At 42.0% G+C, this 26,472-nt stretch overlaps 1 protein-coding gene across 2 annotated transcripts in view; it reads left to right on the plus strand.

The window, feature by feature from the left end:
• Positions 1 to 1,502: 1,502 nt before the first annotated feature.
• kcnn1a (potassium intermediate/small conductance calcium-activated channel, subfamily N, member 1a) overlaps positions 1,503 to 26,472 on the plus strand; it is a 47,282-nt gene continuing 22,312 nt past the window's right edge. Inside the window, exons 1-2 of one of the 2 annotated variants that reach the window (XM_018677083.2) lie at positions 1,503 to 2,929; positions 23,167 to 23,640. In XM_018677083.2, the coding sequence (XP_018532599.1) occupies positions 1,616 to 2,929; positions 23,167 to 23,640 (1,788 nt within the window). In that variant the 5' untranslated portion in view covers positions 1,503 to 1,615. Of the gene's footprint in view, positions 2,930 to 8,176; positions 8,387 to 23,166; positions 23,641 to 26,472 lie in introns of those variants that run through there. The other variant, XM_051070104.1, reaches the window with a different exon arrangement.

Here is a 26,472-nt window from a genome sequence, read left to right on the forward strand (position 1 = left end):
AAGGCCCATAGTGCTTTTTCTGTTTTAGCTCCACCACAGTGGAACAAACTCTCCCTCAGCAGTTCAGCCATATTTTAAAAGGCTTTTCAAGACCTACAGTTCTTGTATAGTACGCTGGTCTTTATCAAAACGTATCCCTCTAGTTGTTTTATGTTGTTATTTTGTTTTATTTTCTACAGTTTTTTGACAATTCCCTGAGATTTTTGTTTTATTTAATGGATGACCTGAGAGTTCTGATTGAAAGTGCAGCTGAAGCAGTATTATCTGAGGCTTCAGCAGTCTGGTTTACCTAATTCAAGGAGGTATCTGTAAAGTTATGGTCTTTTTTTTTTAGTGCATAATTCCTTGTTTGTGTTACTGTCCCTTCACTGCAGCTAAGCAAGGGAACCATCTGGGGAAAAACAGAGAGGAGGTTGTATATTTTGTATATTTTGTCCACCTACATAGCCAGTGCCGACACGAGGAATGATATGTACTCTTTCAGCATTCATATGGGGGCACGTGAGTATTGTTTTATAAACTTTTTAAAAAGTTAGGCATTTAGATTTTGCCAGATTTTATCCTTCAACCCGAGTCCTTTATTATCAAACGAGTAGTCCTCAAAGCTGTGAGAAATTCCTGATGGACATCTGACGTCCATCCTCTGGCCACTTGACACCACAACAGCAGCTATTTTAGGTGATGTGCGTACGAACTCCTTCAGCACCGCGGACAGCGCCGTCTGCGCCTAGCCTCCCTCCCCCCTCTCTCTCCCTCTCTCTGTCTCCATCTAGCCGGTTTGCTGACTGCTTTGACAGTTGAAACCTTTACCATGTTATACTGAGAGCATGCAACAGCAGTGAGCAGCGGCTCACACACACACACACACCGCGAGCCGACTGCAGGCTCTGCATGCAGCACTCATTCTAAATATTTCTGCCTGGTAATACAAAACCAGGGATATTCTGCTAAATTATTAAATACCAGACTGCAAGGCACAGGCTGTATGGCATGAGGTAATCGCTACAGCTCTGTCCATTTTATGCTTTTCTATGGGCCAACAAGTGGAAATGTGCTTTGGAAGTAGATATCAAGAGTGTGACTATTGTTCCTCTCGTGATTTTTGAAAACGCTGACACTTTATGGACATCCAACTAATCAGTCAGAGTTGATCATAAACCACAGTGGCGCTCAGGATGTGTCTAAGCAAAGCATAATGTTTGACAGGCCTATGGATCTGTTTGGGTGGCGTAGCAGTAAAAGTGATTTCTGATTATGCAGGGTGGTTATGGCAACATTGACAAAGTCGATCTATTGGGTCCACAGTGGATTAAGAAGATCGACCATGTGAGCTGGATTTAAACACCTTTCTACATCTCGATAGTCCCATTCTTGTAATATCCTAACACCCTTAAGGAGTGATCGATCCGCTGCAACCTGTGCGCATAGCAGGCAATGGACCGATATTCAGTCGAAGGCGGTGTTTTGGCTCAACAGTGACGTTTTAAGGCAGGTCCTGGTCAAACCTACCAATGATACAAGTCGGTCCTATTCTGCTGGGACTGATCGCAATGAACGGGTGTCGGAGCTCTGCACGGCAAAGGAGCAACCACAGCGAGACGAGGCGATCAAGGGGATGCGGCATCGGTACGCGGGAGCTGTCCATCAGCACCAAATCCCCGACGAAAAGCAAGGAAGCAGCAAACAGAGCCGAGACCCAGACGCTCCTGTTTTCAGCCTGCCGCCCCCGCCCTCTTCTCACCACCGAGACCGCACTTCGACCACCGCCGCTCACCGCCAGAGCCTCCAGGAGCTCCCCTGTCTGAGCCAGCCCACTCGGAGACCTGTTCACAGCGGCGACCCTCTACCTCTGGCGAGCTACGACACCGCCCAGCGACCTTCACACCGAGGCAGTGAACCCAACACCGGGCAGCCGGCGCACCTGCAGCAGGATCCCTGGGCCCCGGCCGGCTCTCAGCAGCAGCAGCAGCCGCAGCCGCCGCCGCCGCCGCCGCAGTCGGAGAAGCAGCCTGTTTTTCCAAGCTGCCACTGCAGTTTTTCCGAGCAGGAGGCGAGCCTTTCTCAAAAGCAGCACCATCCTGCCGATCCTCTCCCACCGCAGCCCTCCCCGCCTTTTCCGCCTCCTATTCCACCGCCACCAACGTCGTCCTCCTCCTCTCTGCTGTTTTCCCGGGAATCTAAAAGGGGGGATCGGCTCCGAAGGAGTGCCAATAATTACCAACAGGCAAGCATCGTGGAACGCTGCAGGGGAGGAGGAGGAGCAGGAGGGCACCGAGACCACAGGCAGTTGTTGCAGCAACAGCAGCAGCAGCAGCAGCAACAGCATCAACAGCACAGTCATTTAAGACTCCAACAGAGGGACCCCTCCCCTGAAGGAATCCGTGCAAACTCGCAGAAAGGGCGCTCTTTAAATGTATGTGAGTCAACCGAGGCGAACAGGAGAGCATTCGAGTTTCAGACTCAGGACCTGCAGCAGCAACAGCAGCAGCAGCAACAGCAGATCCCACAATTACGAGCGCAGCAACAGCTTCTGGTGGGGAGCAGCTTGCCTATCAACTACTGCGCCAGCGGCTCAGGAGAGCTATGTAGGACTCACCAGGCTCCACTGCTGCAACAGCAAGAGCAGCAGCAGCAGCAGCAGCAGCGGCAGCAGCAGCAAGGCGCACTGGGGCTCTGTCCCCAGCGTCCGCAGCACTGTGAACAAGACCGCAATAAGTCTGGGAGGATCGCCGCGCAAGGCGATCAGGCGCAGCCACACAGCCGCGACTCCCGCGTAACCCCCCCGGTAACACAACAGGCATACGCGGGGAACTCGTCTGCGACTGGCAGCAACAGCAGCAAAGACAGCCCCAACTACGGCTCGAGCTATCACCTGTGGCCAGAGAGCCCGCATAAAGGAGAGGAGAGGATACGCATCGACCTCCATAAGGTAGATTCCCCCTGCCCCCCATTTTCTCATGCGATATCGCAGCTAATTACCCCCCAATGACAAAAACAAAGTGGCCTAAACGTTTTTACTCAGCGACCACGCCTGTCATATGATTTTGATAGAGCACATTCGCCTATGTGTATTGGTGTGCGCGCGCGTTGTGTGTGTGTGTGTGTGTGTATGTATGTGAAGGTGGGGTATTTGAATCGTCATTCAATGTGAGGCAGCTTTTCCAAAAAAAAAAGCACCGATTTAACTACGGTAAATGTAACCTCAGTGCGTGATGTTTCTTATCAAGCCTGCTATCTGTTTCATTTGGTCACACGAGCACGCGCATGCATGCACAAAAAAAGAAAGAAAGAAAAAAAAAAACGCGATCGCGGAAGCACACACACACGCGCGCGCGCGCACACACACCTGTTCCATGTTGCAGTGTTGTTTTGGGCAGCCCACTGAAAATATTCAAATGACGCTCCCTGGCAGCTGAATTAGAAACAAAGCGCCTGTTGTTTCCACAGAACAGAGGGGTATCTGAGCGGGGGAATTTTAATATTTTGGCTTCCAGACACCGTTTCTGACATAATGGTTAGCTTTAAATCGTTAGGCCTGTACCTGTCAGTGTGAGCAGCTGCTGCCTGGTGTTCAACATACTTCCAAACTCACTTTCTGCAGTGGTATGTGCTGTATATTCTGCTCAGAGAGCTCTCCTGCACGTTAACAATCCAACATTATATCGTTCTAATGGATTTTCACACAAAACATCGAAGTAAAGACATTTTGTGGCAATAAAAACTTGCAAAGGGCTTTTTATATATGATCAAACACATGACAACAAGAAAATCAAGAGGATAAGCTGTTGATTGGATGACAGATTCCAACATGGGCGAATACATCTTGAGGACATAATGTCAGACAAAGGCTGCAAAATAAGTTAAAGTATCCCTGCAGAAAATGAAAGCAGAGGTTAAGTAAGTGGTAAGGAGTGGGAAAGTGTATGTTACATATGTTTTGTATGTTAAAAAAGAGAAATGAAGAAGACACAAAGAAGAGAAAGTTGTTCTTATTGATGCAGTTTGATTGAAACTATGTAGAATCTGCCTCTAATGATGTAGATTAACTCGCAGTATGAATGTTACTGTCCACTGATCCTAACTGTATCTTACTGAAAACTGACAATAAGCGATCTGGTGGAGTGGTTTTGAGCATGAAAGATCATCGCCATGTACAATATTTTGTTGATAAATGAGTGAGTTGAATGGTGTTTTCTGGCTGCCCAGAGTGGGAGAACAAATTGTTTTGGTACAGTTTGGACCTTAGGGAGAGGGGAAACCAGAAAAAGCTATATCAAACAGCAGCGTGTTAAAAAAAAATTGTTGTTGAATCTTGCTGATGACAGCTCTCAAGAGGAAATTACCCTTCCTTTAAAAAAAAAAAAAAAAACCTGCCAGTAATCTCCACTGTTTGTCCAGTCGTGGCTAATTATTGATCATGCAGATGTTCACTTTGGCTGTGAAAGTAACGTCTTAATCGTTTGTTTAGTCCCAACCGTTGTTTTTGTTTTGCCTCCTCCAGCCTTTACTCGAGGTGAAGTTGTTATATCGCAAGGTGGGAGAGAGAGAGAGAAAAGAACAGGAGGCATTGATGAGGGTGCAGCATCTAAATAAGAGCACCAGGCTCCTTTTTAAAATGCTGCAGCTGTTTTCAGGGGCTGAGCTGGCACCAGTAGCAAAAGGGGGTACATCGAACCACCTTGACATGACTGTTCTGAACTTGGCTCAATTTTGGAGCATCAGCAGAACAGTGAAGTCACCAAATGACTGAAGGGAAAGTAAACTTTTTTTTTTCTTCCTTGAAGTTGCCACTGTTCTTTTTCAAGTGAAACTCACAGGGTGTTTTGATCAAGAGGGTGAGGTGAGCCAAACCAAGACTAATGTAGCTGGTTCTACTTACATAACATTGCAATTGTTCAGATGCATAGACATAGAGTCTGCCACTTGATCTCCAAATATCTAAAGGTAATATAATAACATCATAGGGGAAGTGTAACTGCACATCTTCATTTTCCTCAAATCTGCTGCATCACAGAGGCATCATGTTGACCAGTTATCACCTTCACTTTGTTCTGGCCCAACAAGTCACAAGCAACTCACAAGCATATCAAACCATTTACCAATATAAAATGTTACTTGCTGAGAATATAAGGGTGTTATGGCACTATGCTATTCAGTGAAAGACTATGTTGTACTAATTATAGAGTAAAACCTCATTTCAAAGAGTCTTTGATTGGTCGAAAAATAGTTCAAGTGAATGCTCATTATAGCAGATGGGATTTTAAGAAGCTGTAGGTCTGTTAACGTCTTTTAAATCCATTCTGATTATGATACTGGAAGACTTTTTTGTCTTTTCCAATCTGACTTGATGACTTAAATGAAATTAAAAGCAGGAAAATGATCTGAGATGTCAACATGCTGCAGGAAACTTAAATGACACTAAAAATGACCAATATTTTGCTTTCTAATCATTTTCTCTAATTTGCAGATACTTAGCATTTAATTCCCACTGTAAACTGATACTATAGTTTACAGTGGGACTACTGTACACATTTATTTATCACAAAAGTATTACATAATCCCGTTTCAATCATGAAACTGGAAATCTGAAAGAAAAAAATCTTAGAAGTGCTCCCATGACAGACTCTGCCTAAGTATCAAACCTTTTCCACTCGCTCAGATCCAACCGTGCCAAGTATTTTGATACGGCTAGACATGCTTATCTATTCACAGATATTTGTGGGATCGTGGTTACATCGTATTGACTCGCCCGTAATGAGACAGCCCCTACCCCTGCTCCCATTTGAAATCCCTTAAACAAAACACTTGTGACAGAACAAGCCTGATAAAGTGTATACGATTACAGTATCCCACAGCACACCCTGAAACTCAATCGCTAGCCCACTGAACTGATGGCAGGTAGTACGATATTGTGTCTTGCCTCAATAACATTGTGCTTTGAAAGGTGCATTGCTGCTTCTATTGTGATCGGCTGTGTAAGTACTCTAATGCCTGCCACTTACTGCTATGGTGATATCTCCTGCAGGGACACTGTAGCACATGAACACTGGTGGATTTGCTTGTGTTTAACAAGGCTGACTTTTAAGGATACACAGATACTGATTTGGCAAAAAAAAAAACTGTGATTAATCACTTTACAGATCATCATTTTTTTTAACATCCAAAATGCACAGGGCTTTTCTGAACTCTGAAAGTGAATAAAGACAAGAAACATCTCAATATTTAGGAGGTTGCTCACAATTTTTAAATTTACATTTATGTGATCTCTGTCTCTTGCTGGCACTGTGCAGGTGATTTGTGGGAGCCAAAGCCCGATGAACTGTTCCTGGTGCATTGTGGGCGACAAAATGGACCACAGCTAACAGCTCATTTCATTATTGATTAATTTGTTGATCAGTTGTACAAATAAAGGCACAGGTTGGCACATTTGGGAAAATACGCTCATTTGCTTTCTTGCCAAGAGTTAGAAAGGTTGAAATGTTTGACTGTACCTTTAATCAGAGAATTTTTGTAGACTGAATTCATTTTTAAGCGTCACAGTGACATTTTCAGATGGTTCATTTTATTAATCCAAATGATCAAAACCACAAAACATTTATAAGTTTTCAATTATATATAGTAGAGAGAAGGAGAAAATCCAAATATTTGAGTAGCTTTAACCAGATGATGTTTGGCATCTTTCCTTGATTCATAAATTATCAGGAAGGTTTGACAGTACAAGCATTCAGTTTATCGAATAATTGATTGTCATCATAACTGATTATCATAATCATTTTAAAAGAAAACAATGTAGCAGGCACAACACAATAACAGGAAATGTCTCCGGTTGTTACTCAGCTTTAGGGCTGCATCTAATGATTTCTTTCATTATCAATTAATATGCTGATTTTTTTTTTTTTTTTGATGAATTAATCATTTGCCTCATAAAATGTCAGAAAATAGTGAATAATGTCTGTCACAATTTCCCCAAACCTAAGTTGATGTCTTGAAATTGCTTGTTTTGTGCCAAGTAATCACTTTACCATAACATAAGACAAAGAAAAACAAATCTTTACACTTGAGAAGCTGAAACTGGAGAATGTTTGATATTCCTGTTTGAAAAACGACTTAAACAATTAATTGATTTCTGACACTGTAATATAATTGAAAATGTAACAAATCTTTTTGCTTAATATTCACAATTTAATAGTTACTACACAATGAAAGTCTTTTGTTTCATAGTTCAGATGGAAGAAATCAGATAAAGGGTTAAAAAGTAAAAGGAAGAAATGAAAATAATCAGAGCCTGGTGTCATGTTTATTGGGTGCACTGGGTCTTTAAGCTGCTCTCCTGTAGCTGTGTGTGTGTGTGTGTGTCAGACAAGTGGCAACACACCTTTCTGGAGAACATAAGGTTGTATGTGTCAATGCAGAATGGATGGCTTGAAAGAGGAGGAAAGCTATTACAGTAAAGCCTTTTGTGCAGCTCCTGCCAAACTGCAGTCCGACACGCGTATAATCACCCTATATGATCTAGGAAAGGTCAACACAGTATATATCAAAGTGGCACTTGCAACCAACTTAGTGTCTCTTTGACGCTGTCTGGAGGATTTAGCGTGGTCGTGTTTAGTGGTGGTTGTGTGTGTAAAGGGTTTGAAAAGTGGAGTGTGAATGATTTCTCTCCTCTGAAACACGAACAGCAGCAGAAATGTTTCCTACCACGACAGGCAGAGCAAACACTTCTTCTTTTTCATTTTTAAAAAATCGTTTGGAATATTTGTCTGTTTTCCTTTTCAGAGCTCAGTTTTGATTAGAATTAAGATCATTTATTTCAGTGAATCCTACAAGTGCATTTGTATTTTTTGTCGTTGCCTTCCTCCTGTCTAAATTAAGGAAAATGCTGAAGTAATTGGGCTGCCGGCTCTCTTTAAAAAAGTAGTTTATCTTATCAGTTGTGTGTTTGTGTTGGCTCTGTAATAACGCTGAGGCAACGTTGAATGCTGGAGCTCGGAACAATTGATGTCGACAGATCTGCTTACAGCGTTATGATTTACTAGTGGGCTTATGCCAGGAGAAACATTATGTTGATTTAAACTTTCTCTATCGGTCATCTCTCCGCTGTTGTTACAGGGGCTCCATTTGTTTTTCTCTCATTAGGCATCCATGTTTTCCACTGCCTTCCCTGCGTTCGAGTCTGCGAGGGCAAGCCAACGCCTTCAAAGTAAACACACCCCGCTGAACAATTAAATGTCAGACCAGGGGCAGATCCTAGTTCACAACCTCTGCATATGATGAAGGAGTGGCACTGCTGTAGATCTCAAATAGCGCTCACGATTGTATTGAAGAGAGGTAGGTGTGGGCTAGTGGGAGCCTCTTAGTTTCGGCTGCAGCTGGCAACACACAGGCAGTAAGTATGAACATGAAGCTCTTTTAATAATTGATTGCTGTTTTCCCTATTTTTTGTCTGTTGTGTTTAAGTGCAAGGCTGCGCTCCTGCTCTGAAATAGATTTGTGTTACCATGTGTGTTGCTATGGAGAGATCAGCCCGGTATTGTGTAGCAGTCTTTCTCTCTCTCTCTCTCGAAGGGGGTTTGGTCAAGGAATCATGTGCAGAACAAGATTATCTTTTGGATTTACGTTTCATTTCACACTTGCTTTTAACACACACATACACACACACATACGTACAGTAAGGGCTTGCACACATGTCTGCGTCTCTTTTACACACACACACACACACTGTGTAAGGCAGCCCACACAAACACTGATGTTACTGTAAGTGGTGTTCAAATACTGCTCCACTTGATATAGTTCATTCGCTTTGCGTTTCATTTGAGTGAGCCTGCACAAGGAGAGGTGTATTGAATTACTTGCAGTCCAGTTGAATACAAAGAGTGGAAAGAAAGAGTGTTGGGGGGGTTTCCTCGCTCGCCGTGAGCCTCGTTGCTTACTTACTCCGCGGGTAGAGTCACAGCATGGCAGATGTTTTCGCTCTGCCAGCAGCCAGCGCAATTTGTAACTTGACTGTTCGACCTCTCATGATGTTTTCCTTTTCTAATGTGTGTTGCAACTTATAATTATTTTTTTTTAACACTGCAGCATGCCAAGTCCCCACCGTGGCGCTCTGCTTAATAAATGACCGCAGTTCATTTATATGGTAATTCCTGTGAGATTCTAGCCAAGGGATGCCAGGCATATAATGTATCACCGCAATGCATATGCTTTATGGCTAATTAGGTTATTGATCTGAGGCTGTTCCTGCGTTAGGGCATGATCACAACACAAAAGAGTATGAGAGTATGAGTAATGCAGCTGTAAGCAGATATTTGTCATTCATTACGAAGCTGCATGGGGAGATTCAGATGTACAACGATGGCTTCACACTGTAGGTGCGTGCGAATGTGCAGGTGTGTGTGCATGCGTCTTTCTACATATAATGCTGTCGACATGTGAGCTCATTGAGTCATTTCAGTATTGCCTGCTGGCTGTTTTCAATTGTTTGTTAAACACAGCGTTTGGTAGGAGAGCAGAGTGCATTAACGAGATGTGAGAGATGTGTGATTTCATCATACTTTGCTCACACAATCGACCAACGCTTCGCTCGCAGCCTGCCCTCGAAAACCCAAGTTTGGAAAGCTTCTGCTGCCATTGTGAAATTCCATACCGAGAGTGTTTGCTTTGTGCGGCAGCGTGTGTGTGAGTACATGTGTGTATATTCATGATGCGTTCGCTGCTCTGCCTGTGCTTTCTCACTGGATCTCCCCCGCCCCCTCATCAGGTCTTTATGCCCTCAGGTCAGAGTTTGACTGCTGATCCCCTGAGCTGCCGTACTACTTAATTTACAGCACATGATACACAACCGTTCCCCTGTAAAACTCAATCACAGCCTCCTCTGGCCACTGATAAATATTCAGTGAAGAACAAAAAGCCTTAGCTGATCTGGATCTAGTTGCATCTACCCTGCCTGTAGCAGTTTACAGAAAAAGTGAGTACTGTTTGTTACCTTTATACAAACAAAATATGTTCTATGGGAATAAAAAAAAAAGAGAGCCTCTAATCAGAAGGCCTCTGTGTATGTGTGTGTACTATATGTGTGTCTAATATATGCAAATTACTGTGTGCATGTGTGAGTCCTCTGCTATCACCAGCCATAGTGGCTCTTCTCCAACACACAAGCTTTACACATTGAAACAGAAGACGAGTTGAATGAAGCTGCTTTCCCTCAGCTTTGTCAGTTTTTCCCTACACCCCCCCCCCCATCCTCCATCCCCCCACCCGCCTTCGTTACCTCAAATCACCTAGCTGGAGAATATGAAACAGCCTTGGTGGATAATACAGTTGAGGGTCTGCTGACGTTGACAGGCGATGTAAGCGGCAGAAAAACATCTGTTCCATGGGGTATTTTTCCGGTGCGTGTGCGTATGTTCCCCTGCATGCGTTTTTGTGTATTTGCCTACATTTGCATGTTGGCTTTATACCTGTGTTTATGTGTGAGGGGAAAGAGAGTGAATGAGTGGGAGGATAGCGTTAGTATATCATTATCATGTGGATGCCACAGTCTTGTCTTCAGATGGTAAAGGCCACATTAACTCTATTGCAGTTTCTAGTCATGTGGAAGACTCTCTTCCCCAGGAATCCTCTACTGTGTTGCTGCATTGTAGTCTCCTCCAAGAACAATCTCCTGTTTGAGCCACGGCATCTGAGCTCCGTGCTCAACTGTGTGTCTGCAGACTTGTTTACAAAGAGGGTGATATGTGTTAATGGGTGTGCGTGTGTTTCCAGTACTGTTTGGGAAGTGAATGGATAAAAGCATCCGTTTTATAACAATGCCAAGAATGCCATTTTTATTCATCAGGTTTTGTTTTTGAGTGTTCACACAATGCTGACAAGCTGACATGAGAGAAAAGTAGCGCCTGTTTTCCTCCCTCCCCGCATCTCCCTGTGTTTTTCTCTGGTTTATGTTAGTGGTTTCTATGGTGTTTGGCTCTCTGCGTGTTGTAGTTCCTATACAGCTGCGCCAGCTTCCATTATCGGCCTCCCTCTGACTGTTAACCCCTTAATGGGCCAGTGATCTGCGCACTTCCCCTTTTGTCACTACCATTTTCTCTTTAACCCTTTCACGAACAAAGCTGCCACCCACCCCCTTTCTTTGAGAGTCCATTTTCGATCACCCGTTTCTGCTTCCCAGCGAGTCTCTTCTTCTCTGTCACACTGGGGGGAAAAAAAGCTCTTTTAAATAGAATCAATTTACACTAAAGGGCCCAAGGGGCATTAAAAAACTGCAGCACTTTATTTCATAACCAAAAAAAAAGAAAGAAAGAAAGAAAAAAAAAATCATGGAGGGAAACGTAGCTTGAGGCTGTTAGCACAATTCCCAGAACTTTTATCATGTGAAACGTAATAGACTAGCATGAAAGACAGCTACTCTCGACTGTAGTACAGTACAGTGTGGGGTCTAGTTATGGTTCACCTACCTGAAAACAAGATTATGTGCAGTGCAGTGAAGTACAGTAGGTGTGTGTGTTCATTTTTTTTTCTGGAAGCCTCTGTGGGTGAATACAAAATGTGCTGCTTTTTCAACTGGCCTCTGTGTCACTTCAGCAGAGAAAAAAGGGTAGGAGGTGGGTGGGGGGGTTCAGAGCCAGATAAGGATATTCAATTAGCTTGAGTCTATGGAAGACCGCTGCACCAGTCAGAGCATGCTGGAGCCGGGTGACATATGGTAAGGGCTCTCTGTTGGAGTGGAGGAGGAACGAAACCTGATATCTTCTCATTTCATCTTGTCACAGTTTCAGTAATTTTCCTATTGGAATGTCAAACATATACTGTCTGCGTCAGGAGATATCATTTTCCCTCCTTCTCAACAGGAAAGGTCTCATCTTAGAAACAAAAATGGAAGATAACTAGAATACAGGGAATAAAACTTAATGGTTTTCAGATTAACGCAGTTTGAGACTGAACTTTCTTTCTTTTTATTGGTGTTTATTTTGCACAGAAAACTGCACACAAGTCCAAAGGAGAAACCCATTAAGGTTATTTATTGGTATTTAAAATTGATATATTCCCTTTTACGACATTTGAGAAATGCAACAAAATGAGAATTCTTCTGATTTCCCATCTCTCTCTCCCTCCTTCTCTCCCTCTCTTGTCCTCTAGCTTTTCCTGTTGGCTCGTGTCCTCCTCCTGTCATAAATCTCAAGCAGGACGTTTCCAGGCAACTCTCCAGTCAATCTTTACTGAGTTTGTTGCGCTATCGATCTGTCCTATGCTATAGGTTGTCCTGGCTTCTCTCTCTACTATTGATGTTTTTGCCTCGGGGAGAGAAAGAAACTGCCTCAGCCTGAATTTACCGAGGGCTCGTTTTCAAATGACTTACAATCACCTCACAATGAAAATAGAAGTTGTCAGGCAGTGGCATTTATACATTGACGCTGTTGTTGGTTCTCACTGTAGTGAATGCAGCTTGATAGGAGGTAAAGATTGGGGGATTGTGCTGTGGGTTATGGAGCTCTTAAGGGTAATAATCTCTGTGAGGAATACATGGTTACTGTGGTCCTGTCGGGATGTCAAATAGCCGCTGAGGGAACAGTCACTTAATGAAGATGGTTTAGTCTTCTGGGTCCACATGGACTAAGCCATATTTCAGGCCTTTGTGATTTGGTGTGTTTGGGTTTTTGAGTGTTTGTGTGCATCTTGTATCCCAGACCACATGCATTACTGGTCGTTTTGATTAGCTGGGAAAGGGACATTGGTATGAGTGGCCATTTAGGTCATAATTCATACTTGCTCTCACACAGGATCATAATGTTACATAACATTACACTGTACTCTCCTACACACACTACTGAACCCTCTTACATGTACAATCATAGTCACTATTTTCTCTAATGTAACTATACTCATTTTAGACTCTACCATAAAAGTATACATATGAGAGGATAATTTTACATGTGAATGATAATGGATGGTATGTACGTTACTTTAATCTGCACTGAAGTGGCTACAATTACACTTTACTATTTTAATATTTGTCACATACTTTTATAGGTTTTTGTCTTTGAACACAAATATGTTCCTATCTTACTAACTTGTAATAGTGTTTTGCATCCCCTGGAAACTATTTGTTCCAATGCAGGGAACTATGTGAAGTTTTTACTCTGCACAAGTCGCTGGGAGGGGAGTTTTTGGGGATGGTTGGGTGTACAAGTCGTTAACACTGGAGGCCCTGGTCTGTCTCCCATTTCATGCTACTAGTCAACACCGATGTCTTAATCCCCTTGTGGTTTAACTAGTTATATTTGACCATTATTCTTTACTTAACATAACCTTTTGTTATGGTTTCCACGCACTATGCTTAAAACTCTTACAGCTCTTCAAGCCGTAATCACACTCTACGTCAGGAGAGGAAAAAATATTGACAGTGAACATTTTGCAGATGTGTTCAGTTAAATTTTGCAGTTTGTATTTTGCAGTTTACTGCATGTTTAGTAGGAACATGACTTCAAAGAAAGTTGGTAGAGAATACTTTGCTGATATCAACTTTTTGTTTTTATGTGGCTGAAAAACATAATCCAGGAAGCCTCATGCTTCACTGCGAGCGTATGCATATATGAGGAACCAAAGGTTAATTGGTAACTAAGTTGGCCATAGGTGTGAATGTGAGTATGATTTGTTATTTGTGTGTATATGTTGGCCCTGCAATGGACTGGTGATCCGTACAGGGTGTACCCTGCCTCTCGCCCAATGACAGCTGGGATAGGCTCCGGCACCTCCGCGACCCTTAACGGATAAGCGGTATAGATAATGGATGGATGGATGTCAGAGGCATGATTTCTGGCCCGAATCTCCCATCACATGTCTGAGTTTGCGTGGGAATGTGTCAAGGACTGGGTCTACCTCTTTACGAGGGGGTTATCAGCACAAATCTGGCATCAATCAAGCAATCAGCCATAATGGGAGTCTATGGAGGCGAATGGGGCAATACTGTTCATTAGCTAAAATAAAGAGGATGCTTTAGAGAACTGATTAGTGCAGCGTTGAAATGCTCTTCTAGTCCCATTTCCATGTACAACGTCAAACCTCAAGGAGCAGGTTTTATGGAGGAATTCGCAAATCAACATCAACACTGAGAATATCCAATCTGAGACATTATACTGTGCCATCACCCATCTGACCTGGAATAGGCTCTTTTTAAAATCCAATGACAAGGAAAGAACAGTTTAATATTTTCAAGGATCTTGTCTGATTTTTCAGTCCCCTTCATAATTAAATCGATATTGACAGCAGCCTAATCAGAATGATAATGTAACAACCATCACGTAGGAAACTTAGTTAATTCTAAAAGAAATGTCAATTTATTTTAACTAAACTGTTGTTTCTTTCTCTTTATTCTTTGTTTCTAAATATTTGCTGATGCTCACACACCTGAGTTATGTTTACCATCAGTTATGACATTTATGAATAGTTTTTACCCATAATGACAGGAAACAAAGTTATTGAGCCTTGAATGGCCCCAACAAGTCTTTAGTCTGGTCAAGTGACATTTATTAGTTTCTGGAATATTCTGCAACAGTGAGTACTGCCTTCCCTTCACTCATTTAATTATCACATTTTTAATAATATGGCTGCTTCATTAGAAAGCACAGCAACAATTCAGCACTGACACAGGACGATTCCTGTCAGAGGCCGGCCTGTGGTGGAGTGAAGGATTGGGTTTAATGCGTATGTTGTGTATTTCAAAGCCCTTCTTTCTAATTGCTTTAAGTTAGGGGTTTTCAAAGTCTGGCCTTGCCTCCACCCCCCTGAGGAGCAATTGAGACTTCTGCGACCCTCACAACACCCCTCATTCCCCATGAAGGATGTAAACAGGAGGTATACTGCATACTGTCCTAACCGACTCCATTATTTAAGGGCTGATTCACACTTCACCGAGGTCAAGGTTCAATTTGTTAACTGTTTTACCAGGATCAGCCCATCCTTTATGGCCCTGATCTACAAATCAAGTTTCTAACAACCCCCTCCTTTAATTTGCTGAAAATTAAAATTGCTTCTAATGAGGCAGGGTTGTCCCACAGGGAAAGTAACCCCCCCCTTCAGTTCTAACCCCAATCTCCCCAGGACCTAGTTTATAAGACACACACTCACACAAGCACACATGCAGTAACCTTGTTGGATCCTAATTATAATAGCATTGTGCCTCTGTTGAACACAGTATGTTATTAGTCCTAACAATAACACATTCCCACAGGCATGTACCTGAGTCCTTCTTCTCCATGGAGGCTTCGTCTTGTTTTTAGCTACTTTTTTTCTTTAAAATCTCTAATTGAAGAATAAAACACAGAGGAAAAGTGAGGAGGCTGAGCTTTGCTAGAAGCAAATAATTGTCATTTTTATCAAACCACAGTTTTTTACTGCAGCTCGTGAGGAGGGTGAATGTTCAGTGATTCTGACACAGAAAGTTTTATTTATTATGTTTTTTCCATTAATACTAAATGTCTATAGTAGCTGTTATATGTAGCCTCAACCCTGCATTTATCATCCATTTTTTCTGGTTTTGAAAGGAGACTATTTTAGAATCCTCTGACAATCTCTTTTTTAATCTACTTTACACATAGTATGATTTTCCTTCTCTCTGTTTTATTACTGTATATTTTTACCACTGTGTAAATACACAAAAGCCAAACTAATTATGGCCACATCATGTTTCAGATGATTCATAGTATGAGTGAATGTGATCTTTAAATGATGCCAACACTAAACAGCAGAAGAATCTCATCTTTTTCTCTGTTAATGTTATTGTCCCATATTTTCTCTAATCTAGTTCTTTGCCTCAGTAAAGGTTATAGGAACCCTGAGGCAACTGCAGTGCTGAACTTGATTTTTTTTTTATGTTGTCACAATTTATTGTGTGTAGATTTTATTGTTGCCTTTTAGTTTCTTGTCAAGTCGCTGAGTTGGATCTTCACTCTGTGGATTTCAGTGAGGCCAGTACTAACATACATAGCAAACCTCTACTACCCGAAGTGTATCGTCTGCACTAAATGACAGTGTGCATTTAAATTAGCTGGTGGGGGTGGTCTTTAAATTTTTACCTGCAAGGTTATGAAATATGCATCTTTTATTACAGATATTTAATTTCTTCCATATCTCAAGCACTCACACAAAGTAATTCCAAACCATCCATTACCATAACAGTAACAAGAATCATCGATTTAAAGCATCAACAGCAGAAGTTGGAGTTTGTGTCCTGCGTCCCTCCTGTTTGTGAGTTTAGGTTATCAAGATGCTTGGTTAAGCCTAGGGGAAGATTGTGGTTTTGGCTTAATATTGAAAAAGTCATGTTGGCCCATATTGTGCTTCCAGTCAGTGGTGACATTTTGGTGATGTAACCAATGATCTTTCCATTACCTTAAATGCTACCAAGTCCTTTGAGTTACCTTAATATAACCATAAAATGTAATATGAATAGCTATTGAAGGGAGAAGAAATGAAATAAACTGTAATTGAACTTTTTGCATGAACATTTTGATAGAAATTTGCAGATATATTCAGTTCACCCATTGACTCATATTGCTGATTAAAAAAAACTTAGGTTTGGAACTAAAACTGAATTTCCCTTGCGGATTAATAAAGTATCTTATCTAATCTAATCTAATCTAATCTACAAACATATTGTTCATTCAAATTATAATCATGATTATTAAACAACAAAGTTGGAAAACAACTCACACTAAAAAAATACAATGTAGTACAATTAAATGCAATATTTAAGATGCTACGTCACAGAGCAGTCGCTTTTTCAAAAAATTAACAAATTAAAAGTAACAGACACATTGTCTGAATTATTTCAAAAGGAAACCCATGTACCCAACTCCTAGCCTACACTGTAGAATTAACACTGTGCAAGCTAATGTTACAGTATAACTGTTGCATTTTACAAGGTCATAAGTAGCCTTACCTTTATCAACATTTTTTCCATCTGTTGAATTCAAAATTATTCCATACTTTACTACTCAGATGGTTTGGTCATGCTTATTCATTCAGCAGGGCTTGCTAGTTTTCTCTACGTTGCACCAGCTAAGAGAACAGTAGCCTAGCTTACAGATGGGGCAACAGGGCAGATGGACAGTGAATTTAGGAACAGCTTCTTCTGGAGCCTAAAGCACGGTCTGATGTGCTAATACAATGTTAATTTTGAATTAAAACAGACCACCTAAGATTGAGCTTTAATTTTTTTCCCCACATTTGAAAACTAAGTTTGATTTCAATAGAGGGCATGTATAACATGTATGAGGCGAGATACTGGTCAACTCTTTGAGATGTTTGCTTCACTATATTGTGAAATCAATGCCTTGGTCTGTTGCACCATTAGTGACCACACAGAGAAGCGCAATGCACAAGCTTACTGACTTTCTGTGCAAGAATATTCTGTAAAAACTCTTTGAACATTGGCTGCCTCCCCAGTCATTACACTTACAGAAGCTTCAACATATCCCACAGACGCAGCCATTATTTAAGAGCAGACATCCCTACAGAGATATAAGGACATGAAGTATGGGGCGATAAGACAGAGACTCAACCCTCAACTACTGCAACGAAAAGAGTATTTTTACTTAGACATCAATAAAGATGATGAATTCAAATTCATGGTGATATAACATGATATGAATACCTATGGTGTTCATTTCCGAACATCTGATGCTCTAACAAGATTCTTCATTAACTATATATTGTTTATCTCAATGACCACAGCACACAGAGAGCTCTGATAGAGGATTTTCCTTTATGAATGTGGCCCTGCTGCCTCTGGTTTTCCTCCATCTTTACCAGCGCTGAGTAATGATCCACATGCTGGTTGGGGATGGACGGAAGAGCCCTGATGCCTGCTGGCCTGTCAGAGAAATGTGACAGCGTCTAGTGTGCAGGGACAAACTGGAGAGTATAGCCTGCAGCTCTCAATCACTCCAGGGGCTGGCAGAGACACCCACAGGGAGCTGTCTTCCCTCTCTTTCATTTATCTCTCTCTCTTTCACCCCCCCATCTTTTCATGTTCCCTCTTTTTCCAGATCTCTCATTTCGTCGCTTTTTCCTCCTCTTTTTTTTCTCTTTTGTGATCCCCCTTTCATGTCGGCCTTGTCAGCATCTGTCCACTGTTCACAGACTCCACACATACACGTGGATCTCCCTCAAACAATTCCTCCTCACGCTTGTTTCGTTGCTGCACACTGTCTGCGTCAATATCCGACCTAATCCAATGCCTGGCTGAGGCTCAGCTTCTTCAACTAGCACACATATGCACACATCCTCCCACCCACCCACGTACACACACACATAATTAAACAGACTGGCATCCACATGCTCAAACTCACAAACACACACACACACAGAATTGAGCACATTTGATTTTGTAAAGCACAGTTCCATTTTTAGGATATATAAGCCTTCAAGACTGCAGCGCAGTAGCCCCATACAAGACTAAAGAATGAGGATTTTCTATTAGATTTGAGCTGGCTGGAGAGAAAGAGAGAAAGAGAGAAAGGATCGAGGCAGAGACTTGCCTTCATTTAAACTGTTCTGCACTGAGGCTTTTCAATTTGATTATGAGGCTCCATTTCATAGAGCCTGGATGCTGCGTGCCATTCAGAATGAAATTGAGCCATTGGTTGACTGGTTGGTCAGCAGCCCTCCCTGTGTCTCCTCTGCGGGGGCATTGGGGGACAGCAAGGGCAACGCTGGCCCACTGTGCCCTTGTGCCACACTGTTTAGTCGGGTTGCTGGGGAAATGCTAAGAGAGACGGGAGCTTGGATAGCATGTTAAGTGGGCGAGAGAATGGAATGAGGTTTTGGGCAGGGATGTGAGGACTCCTGCTGCAAAGTCTGTGAAAGACTCTTTAGTTTTTACAGAGGAAAAAAAATCAAACATGCCTTTTGGTATTTTATAAGTTGCGTCGTATTTATCTTTCTTTGATAAGCCTGTGTAGCTATTCTCTCTCTTATTTTGTTTCTCTGGTACATTATCCACCAAATCTTGTCTTGATGTGTAGAAATGCAGAAGCATATGTGTCATATGTGATCCACTGACTGACAGGGGGTTTGCCCACATCTGGGTTATTCTTGGTCCTGACCTGGTTCAGTGACGAATGATCACCAGAAACAGGTAACTAAAGCTGAGGCTGTAACAGCAGCCCTGCACTCTCAGTGTCCATCATCAATCCTGTTTAATTTACGTTACTGGAGCAACACTTCCCGGGATGTTCTCCTTTTACATCTCAGGCTCCTACTGTGTCCCATGGATGTCACAACATGGCCACATTACTCTGATTTATCATCATCTAACTGGTCACTGGAAACCAAATTAGTTTGCTTTGTTTATCATTACTTCAGCCTTTAGGTTCAAACACTTTAAGGGAGAATGATCCTTTAGAGGCTTCTGATTTCTATTTTTAGGATTATGATTACATGATTTCAAATGTTTTTATATTTATATTTATATTTTTGGATATTTGTGCTCAGTTTGTGAATCCAAAGTGAAAATCAGTGATAGACCATATAGTGTGTGATGTGTTTGTCACGTAATTTCCCCGAGGGAGTCATCCCAAAGGGATCAATAAAGTCCGTCTAAATCTAAGTCTAAGTTTGTCGAGTCTGGGGCAGGGTGGACTTATGTGTAACCATAAAAGAGACTTGTCAATCATCTACTGTACAGTCACACTTGCTCAGAGGTCAGAGGTCACTCTGATCTATGAATCCACATCTTGAACAAACACAACTTTTTGGGTGTGTTGTTATTTACCTTGCTGTCACCTCTTAACTTGTGAAGCTTACACAAAAATTGCGAAAACCACTAGTGTCATAAATGCCATACAGATTGGTTTACAGTCTCTTGTGAAACGTGAATATTAAACATCAAATGGAACAACTGCACTCAGAAAACTGAGGGATAAGTGTATGACTAGAACATATACAGTCAAACAGCTCAGTTTGACTGTGATCTTTGACATGAATCTTGGGATTTAACTGTATACAGTCTGTGAGAGACCAGTCATAGTTGTTAATGATCAAGCAGTCAAAGGACAAGTAGACACAGTTTTCCTTTTCAAAAAATGGGTTTTAACAAAACAAAATGAGACATGAGGGAAATATAGTGGCTGATCAGACTACTGAAAATGAAATAGGGAGAAACAACACCGACAATACAAAGAAACAAAATTCCCCCCATGCTGATGCAGCTTATGGTGTGGTCCACTTATTGAGCTTCTGTCTTTAAACAGGTTCCACCCTCAGCCACCTCTTTTACCCGAACCTGGAAGCACCGATGCATTAGACACGGCACCTCAAAGACAAAAGAAAAAATAACCAAAAACTGTGATAATGATGTGGGAGAGTGTTTGAAACCATAAACCCAAACCTTCCTTCTAAACTTACGAGTGTGGTGTGACTGGATGAATATTACCATTTTCTTATAACCATTGTGTGGCTGTGGATACGTCTATTACAGCAGTTGAGATCACTTTAACTTTGGCTCAGGTGGTAGAGCAAGTTGGCTATAAATTGTAGGGTTGGTGTTTGGAACTTAAGCAGAATACTGCACCCCAAATTGATGCTGGTGTGTGTGAACGTGGGAGAAGGAAAAATCTAATTTTCCCATCACAGTATCCTCTGTCACAGGTAGTTTCTAATAATGTTGTGTTAAAACAATAGTAGAACAAACTGTAAAAATACACTCATACTCTTATAAATGCACAAGAGGACGTAAGGGGCAGTTTCTACAAACATACACAACCTTTGTTTGAAGCAGTTGTCTTGGATTTTTATTTCTCCGATATTATAGTCCAGGGCCCGTATTTGCATATCAGGCATCTCAGAAACACTTTGAAAGTTTGACTGAGACTAAAAATACTACAGAGTTATTAACTTCCTACACAAAAGCAGGAAATTCTTTTTTGAGAATGAATGGCATCATATTGTGACACTCAAAACCAAAGGAATACTGATATTTCGTAGATGCTCCGTACCAGTTATCTGTGGATTCAACACAGGACTGACAGGCTGATCTACAGTAGATCTGGATGCAGGAGAAAACAGAGCTATTTACGCACCAGTATAGACATTTACCAAAACTTATTGAAGTAGCCTACTAAGATGACCTACACAGTTGTGATTTCTTACACCAGTTGAGTTCAATCCAACAATATTTCTACTGCATCTCATGCTGTATAGCCAATACATGCATTGGCTATAATAATAACAGTATTTTTCTGGATGGACTTCTGTCATTGTCTATTTTTGATATCGATATTAAGTTGTTGTATTTGCAATATATTCCTGATGCTGAAAAAATCCATGGTAGCTATAAACTGCAGTAAAACTTTTGTGTGAAACAGTGAAATAATTAAGTATGTAGTGATTCTGATCCTGTTGCATATCTTACGCTTAATACAGTAAGCTGTAAATTGCTAAGATTCACCTTTTTGCAGAATGCACAAAATTAGTGTCAAGATACTCAGCATCTTTAAGGAACCTGCTGTTGCTTGATTTGTTGAACTGAAATCAAATTTTAAAAGTTCAGCACTCTCTGTTCTATTTTTATCACCTTATAAAGAATAGCATCTTGACCACTACAGGCATATCAGTATCTTTTTCTACAGTATTTCCTGTCATTCAACCTGAAAGTTCACTCACCGCACAGTCTTCAAAAGTGTAGAGGGGTCCTAATGGCACAGATTAAAAAGCAATTTAATACAGAAAAGGGGATTAGAAACACTATGGGCTGCACTAATCCTTAACCTTTAGTCCTGTTCTCATGGAGCCACAATATGCGCAAGATGATAGCATCACAGGACCGGAGTTAGTAAATTTCCATTAGGGCAGCCCTTCTTTATTCCCACCAGCACATTTAAAGGCATTAGGCATGCTTTGTCAAGGCTAATAAAAAGGACCAGCAGTGCTATCACACACCCCCGACTTGTTTCGGAAAAAGCACTGTTCCATGTGAAGTTTTCATAACCCATTATGATAATCTGCCCAAGTCTCTGAAGGGCAGGGGATAGACAGGCAGATAGATGCTTCTGGGGTGACTGCTCTACAGCGTCTGCATGGATAGAACATTTTGTGTCTGTGTAACCTGGACAGAAACTCGCTTCTATCTTCCAAGGAGAGCAGAAACGATAGATGGCTAAATGTAAGAGGAGAAGAGTCTCCTCTGCCTCAGGTTGGAAAACAAATGTGTAGGTCTGTTCTCTCCTATCTCATTTAAATTAGAAATTACACTCACAGTGTACAGTTTACTGGTTAAACATTATGCCAACACATGAATGCATCACATTCAACTTGCCCCTAAGTTGCCCTTAACCTTAACAGACATGTGATGTACAGTATACAGTATCTTTTGAGTTGCAGAAGAAATGGTTTCCCTTGTTTTCATCTCAAAATAGTAGGAATCTCACATCTGGTCGCTGTGGCACGCCTGATTTGATAAGTTCCACATTCTCTTCTCCTCTGCTGTCTCTGCAGGGGAAGAGTGTTTCTCTGACAGGAAACAGGGTCACACCGCACATCAATCATTCATATCTAAATTTGTGCAGTGCAAAGATTCAATTTTCTGCACTTTGTAGGGTCCACTATTGGTTATATATTTTTATTTATACATCAAAATCCATTCATTATTTATTTGTTTATGAGCTATCTAGTTTTGATGCCTCTTTTCTCGAAGGAAAACCTGGTACACATGAAACATACTGTCCGCTACAGGAAGAACACAAAGGGAGGTCGTGACTGTTGTAGCTTTACTGTAAAACTGTGATTATCTTTTACATCTTACACTAACACAGATGTAAATGATTCTTGATGAGCAACCACTTCTGTTACCAGCTCTCGGTATATGTTGCTAAGGAAAATAGATCTTGAGTATTTGGGTCTTTCAAACAAGAATTGTTGATATTTTGGGTTCATACTGTACGTTGGCCACATGTCCTACTGAGCACTAAATCTGTCTGCTTTTATAACCAAATTTTTTTTTCCAAGATCCTTCCCTCTCTTTGCCCTCTCCAGAGCCACAGAGATATAACTCCCACATTAATGCTCTATTTAAAGTCCACCTGTATGTGTGTCTCTTCAACCTACTGTCGATTTTTACACCCTTTTCTGTTGTGATAGTATTGTATTTACCACTCTCCTTCCTGATTGCAGGCCACTACTGAGCAGAAGAAGCTGAGCCATGCTGGATCCAAGCCCTCCCTCTCCGAGAGCAGCGGCCGACTCCCTCAGATAGCCATGAACACCTGCAAGTACAATGGCGGAGTGGTGAGACCACTAGTGGGCAGCCTGGCGTCCTCGTCGCGCCGCAACCTCGCGGAGCTCGACTCGGAGACGCAGCCTTTACAGACGCTGCACAGCTCTGGCCTTGAGGTGGTGGTGTCCAAGGGCAACGGCGGCGAAGACCCCAGCAAGGCGTCCAACGAGAGCTTGGTCAGGGAGGGCAGCGGGCGTGGCGGAGGAAGGGCGCCGCAAAAGAAGAACAGGGACATTGGCTACAAGCTTGGCCACCGGAGGGCGCTGTTTGAGAAGCGAAAGCGGCTCAGCGACTACGCACTCATCTTTGGGATGTTTGGGATTGTTGTCATGGTGACAGAGACGGAACTGTCATGGGGGGTTTACACTAAGGTAGGTTGAGCGTGTGTGTGTGGTGCATGAGTGGGAGCTTTGTGTGTTGTCATTGCTTTTGTTAATTTTTGAGTTGTGTGGGGTTGGCAGCTGTCAGATTTATGAAGAGTGATTATTAGCACAGGCACTGACGTACATTATCTAACAAAGGTGTTGGGAATATTGCACAATTACAGAGGAATGTCATGTGATCTGTACAATGACTAATAGTCTGTCACTAGGAAGTAATTCTAAGATTTTGCCTTTTTACATTTTCTGTTCAGTAATTTCTTGACTGTCGACCTGGTTCCTTGACTAGTTGAAAATTGTCATCATTGGCATCAGCTTGGAGTTTTGTCCCTGTTCTGGTACCATTGTGGACAGGGAGATGGAGAGAGGGGTGGTGCAGGTGAGAGGATGAAGAGAGATATAGAGATTTAGCCAGAGAGAGAGATAAATACAAGAAGAGATGAAGAGAAAGGTCAGCAGGAATAAAAGATGGGAATGAAGTTCCAGATGTTTCAAATTGCCGAAGAGCACCTTTTACTTTTAGCAGATCAGGGTGGAGACAACACAGCAAGCTATGGGACTCTACAGCAAGGACACCAGCAGGCGGTTTGGATTCAGGGTCATGGTGAACCAGGTCACCACCCCTTGACCTGTTGTTGTCCTTCTGTGTCAGGTCTGCTGTGTCAGAGTGTTTATGGAGGAATATCATGCACTCAGGGCACGCAGTGCAGCTTCTACCACAGTATTTACTGGGCTGTTTACTTGGGACCTGACATTGCAGTGCACTGCAGTATATGATAGGTCACAGAGTAGATGTCTGTCATCTCTGGAAATATGACCATCTCTTTAACAGTACAACCTGTAAGTGAGCAAAAAAGACTTAAGATGTTATATGCTTGAGCCTATGGACTAAAAAATACCTATATTTAAGCATGGGCATCATGTGACTCGGTATGTTTACACTGTCATGTTGGCTGGCTATTTGCTAACTTTGTTCGCCGGCTAGAACTTTGTGTCTCTGCTGTTTGGTGTTGGATAGATAGTGTGCAAGCGGTTTATCAGAGCTTTTCCACTGGACAGCTGCCTGTTGGGGCTGGAAAGACAGGAAGATTGTGAAAGCGTAAAGACTGAACCAAACACAATCAAGCTGTGGGCCATGAAAACAAAACAACAAGCTGAAAGGTGCTAAAACACACCAATGGCTGATCGTTCTCTGAGGGTTCATTTCTGCAGCTGACCCCTTTCACAGCTCATCTTTATTGTGCAGCTTTAACATTATTGCTTATTACTGTCTAAAGCAAAACGCAAGCAAAATTCTATATTTTAGGCAGCAATTAAAAAAAAATCTTTGTTTGCAAACCACCAAAGATTAAGAGAATTTCATTCTCTTTTCAGGCAAGCATTGTAGCATTTTACTGTAAGGAAAAGGGCTTCCAGTATTTCCTTGTTTATATTATATGACAGATTCTAAGATTTATATTTGGTTACCTTTATTTTGCTGTCAAAGTTACATTATTGTCACATGGTGCTGCAGCTGTGAGAAGGGGGTCATTTTCAGAACTGTGCTGCTTTCAAGGATCCTTTGATGTCCAAAGTTTGAGAGTGCCAAAAAGCTTTTAATTCATGATACTGTCAAAAATGTTGTATATCAGCTGACATCTCAAATGTTGGGGCAAATAAATGCTTTTGGTGCTCTTTATAAAATTGCCAGCATTAGTTTGTGTATGTCAGTTGTAGGGCTAAAACATACCAAACCAGGGGTAGGTTCCTTCTTTGAGGGATAGATTTTTTTTTCTAGTTGTGTGTGTCAGATGTTTTTTAATTTTCAAATGTGCTTTTGATTACAAGTGTGTGTGTGTGTGTGTGTGTGTGTGTGTGTGTGTCAGTGTGGTAATCTATAGGATGATTTATAGGGTTTTAAGAAAGTCAATAGGTTTGTCTGTGACTGTTACTGAGTGAGGTTCAGTCCATTCATCAAGCTGACCTCAGCTGAAATGGAAATGACCCTCCCCTCTCTGAGTGGCACAGCACCCCCTCCCATATCAGACAGGTAGCATGTGCTGTGGATGGTCATATCACACAGCAGCACTTGAGGCTCTGCCAAGGTTTTCTGAGTCCTGAAGGAGGGAAACACGTTAAGAGGCAGTGAGGACTGGGACTGAAAAATCCTTGAACCTCTGGCAGGTGGATTAATTGGTTTACTCAATGTTATTTCACCAGAGACTTCTCAAAACAATTTCAGACATTAGAATGTCTTGCGAACATGTCGCCGACCCGAAGGGCAAAGCAATCTAGTTGATAGCTAAAAATACATTCTGTAATATGGACCACCGAAGGACAGAGTAATATTGAGCAGCTCTCACTGTCATCACACTGACGATTATGAACGATATTTCCACTTGTTGTTTTTGTCATTTGTTTGTTGGTGTCGTTATTATAATAACAACCCAGTGATCATTAGCCTGCTGCAGAGCGGCATTTTTACACCATGGTTGTTAAATTGATTTATCAAATGGCATTTTACCAACAGGGTGGGGTGGGGGCGACTTGAGTAGTACAGGTTCTCATTTCCTAGATCTATGGCCCCCATGCACACACACACACACACACACACACACTGCAGCACTAGCATCCAGCTGGCCTATTTATCACCAGCAACGCTCGCTATGGTGGCCCCCCTGCTAATGCTAGCTTTGCCTTTTCTGCACCTACCATTAAATGGAAAGTCCCCCTGTTAGTGCTGGGCTTTGATTAATTGGTAGTTTAGATGGTGGGGAATAGCGTCCATAGATAATATCAGGCTGCACCTACACCTGCAGCTGCATTGTTTAGTAACATCCTGAC

The sequence above is a fragment of the Lates calcarifer genome, linkage group LG4 (assembly GCF_001640805.2).
Source record: "Lates calcarifer isolate ASB-BC8 linkage group LG4, TLL_Latcal_v3, whole genome shotgun sequence".
Classification (NCBI taxonomy): Eukaryota; Metazoa; Chordata; class Actinopteri; family Centropomidae; genus Lates; species Lates calcarifer.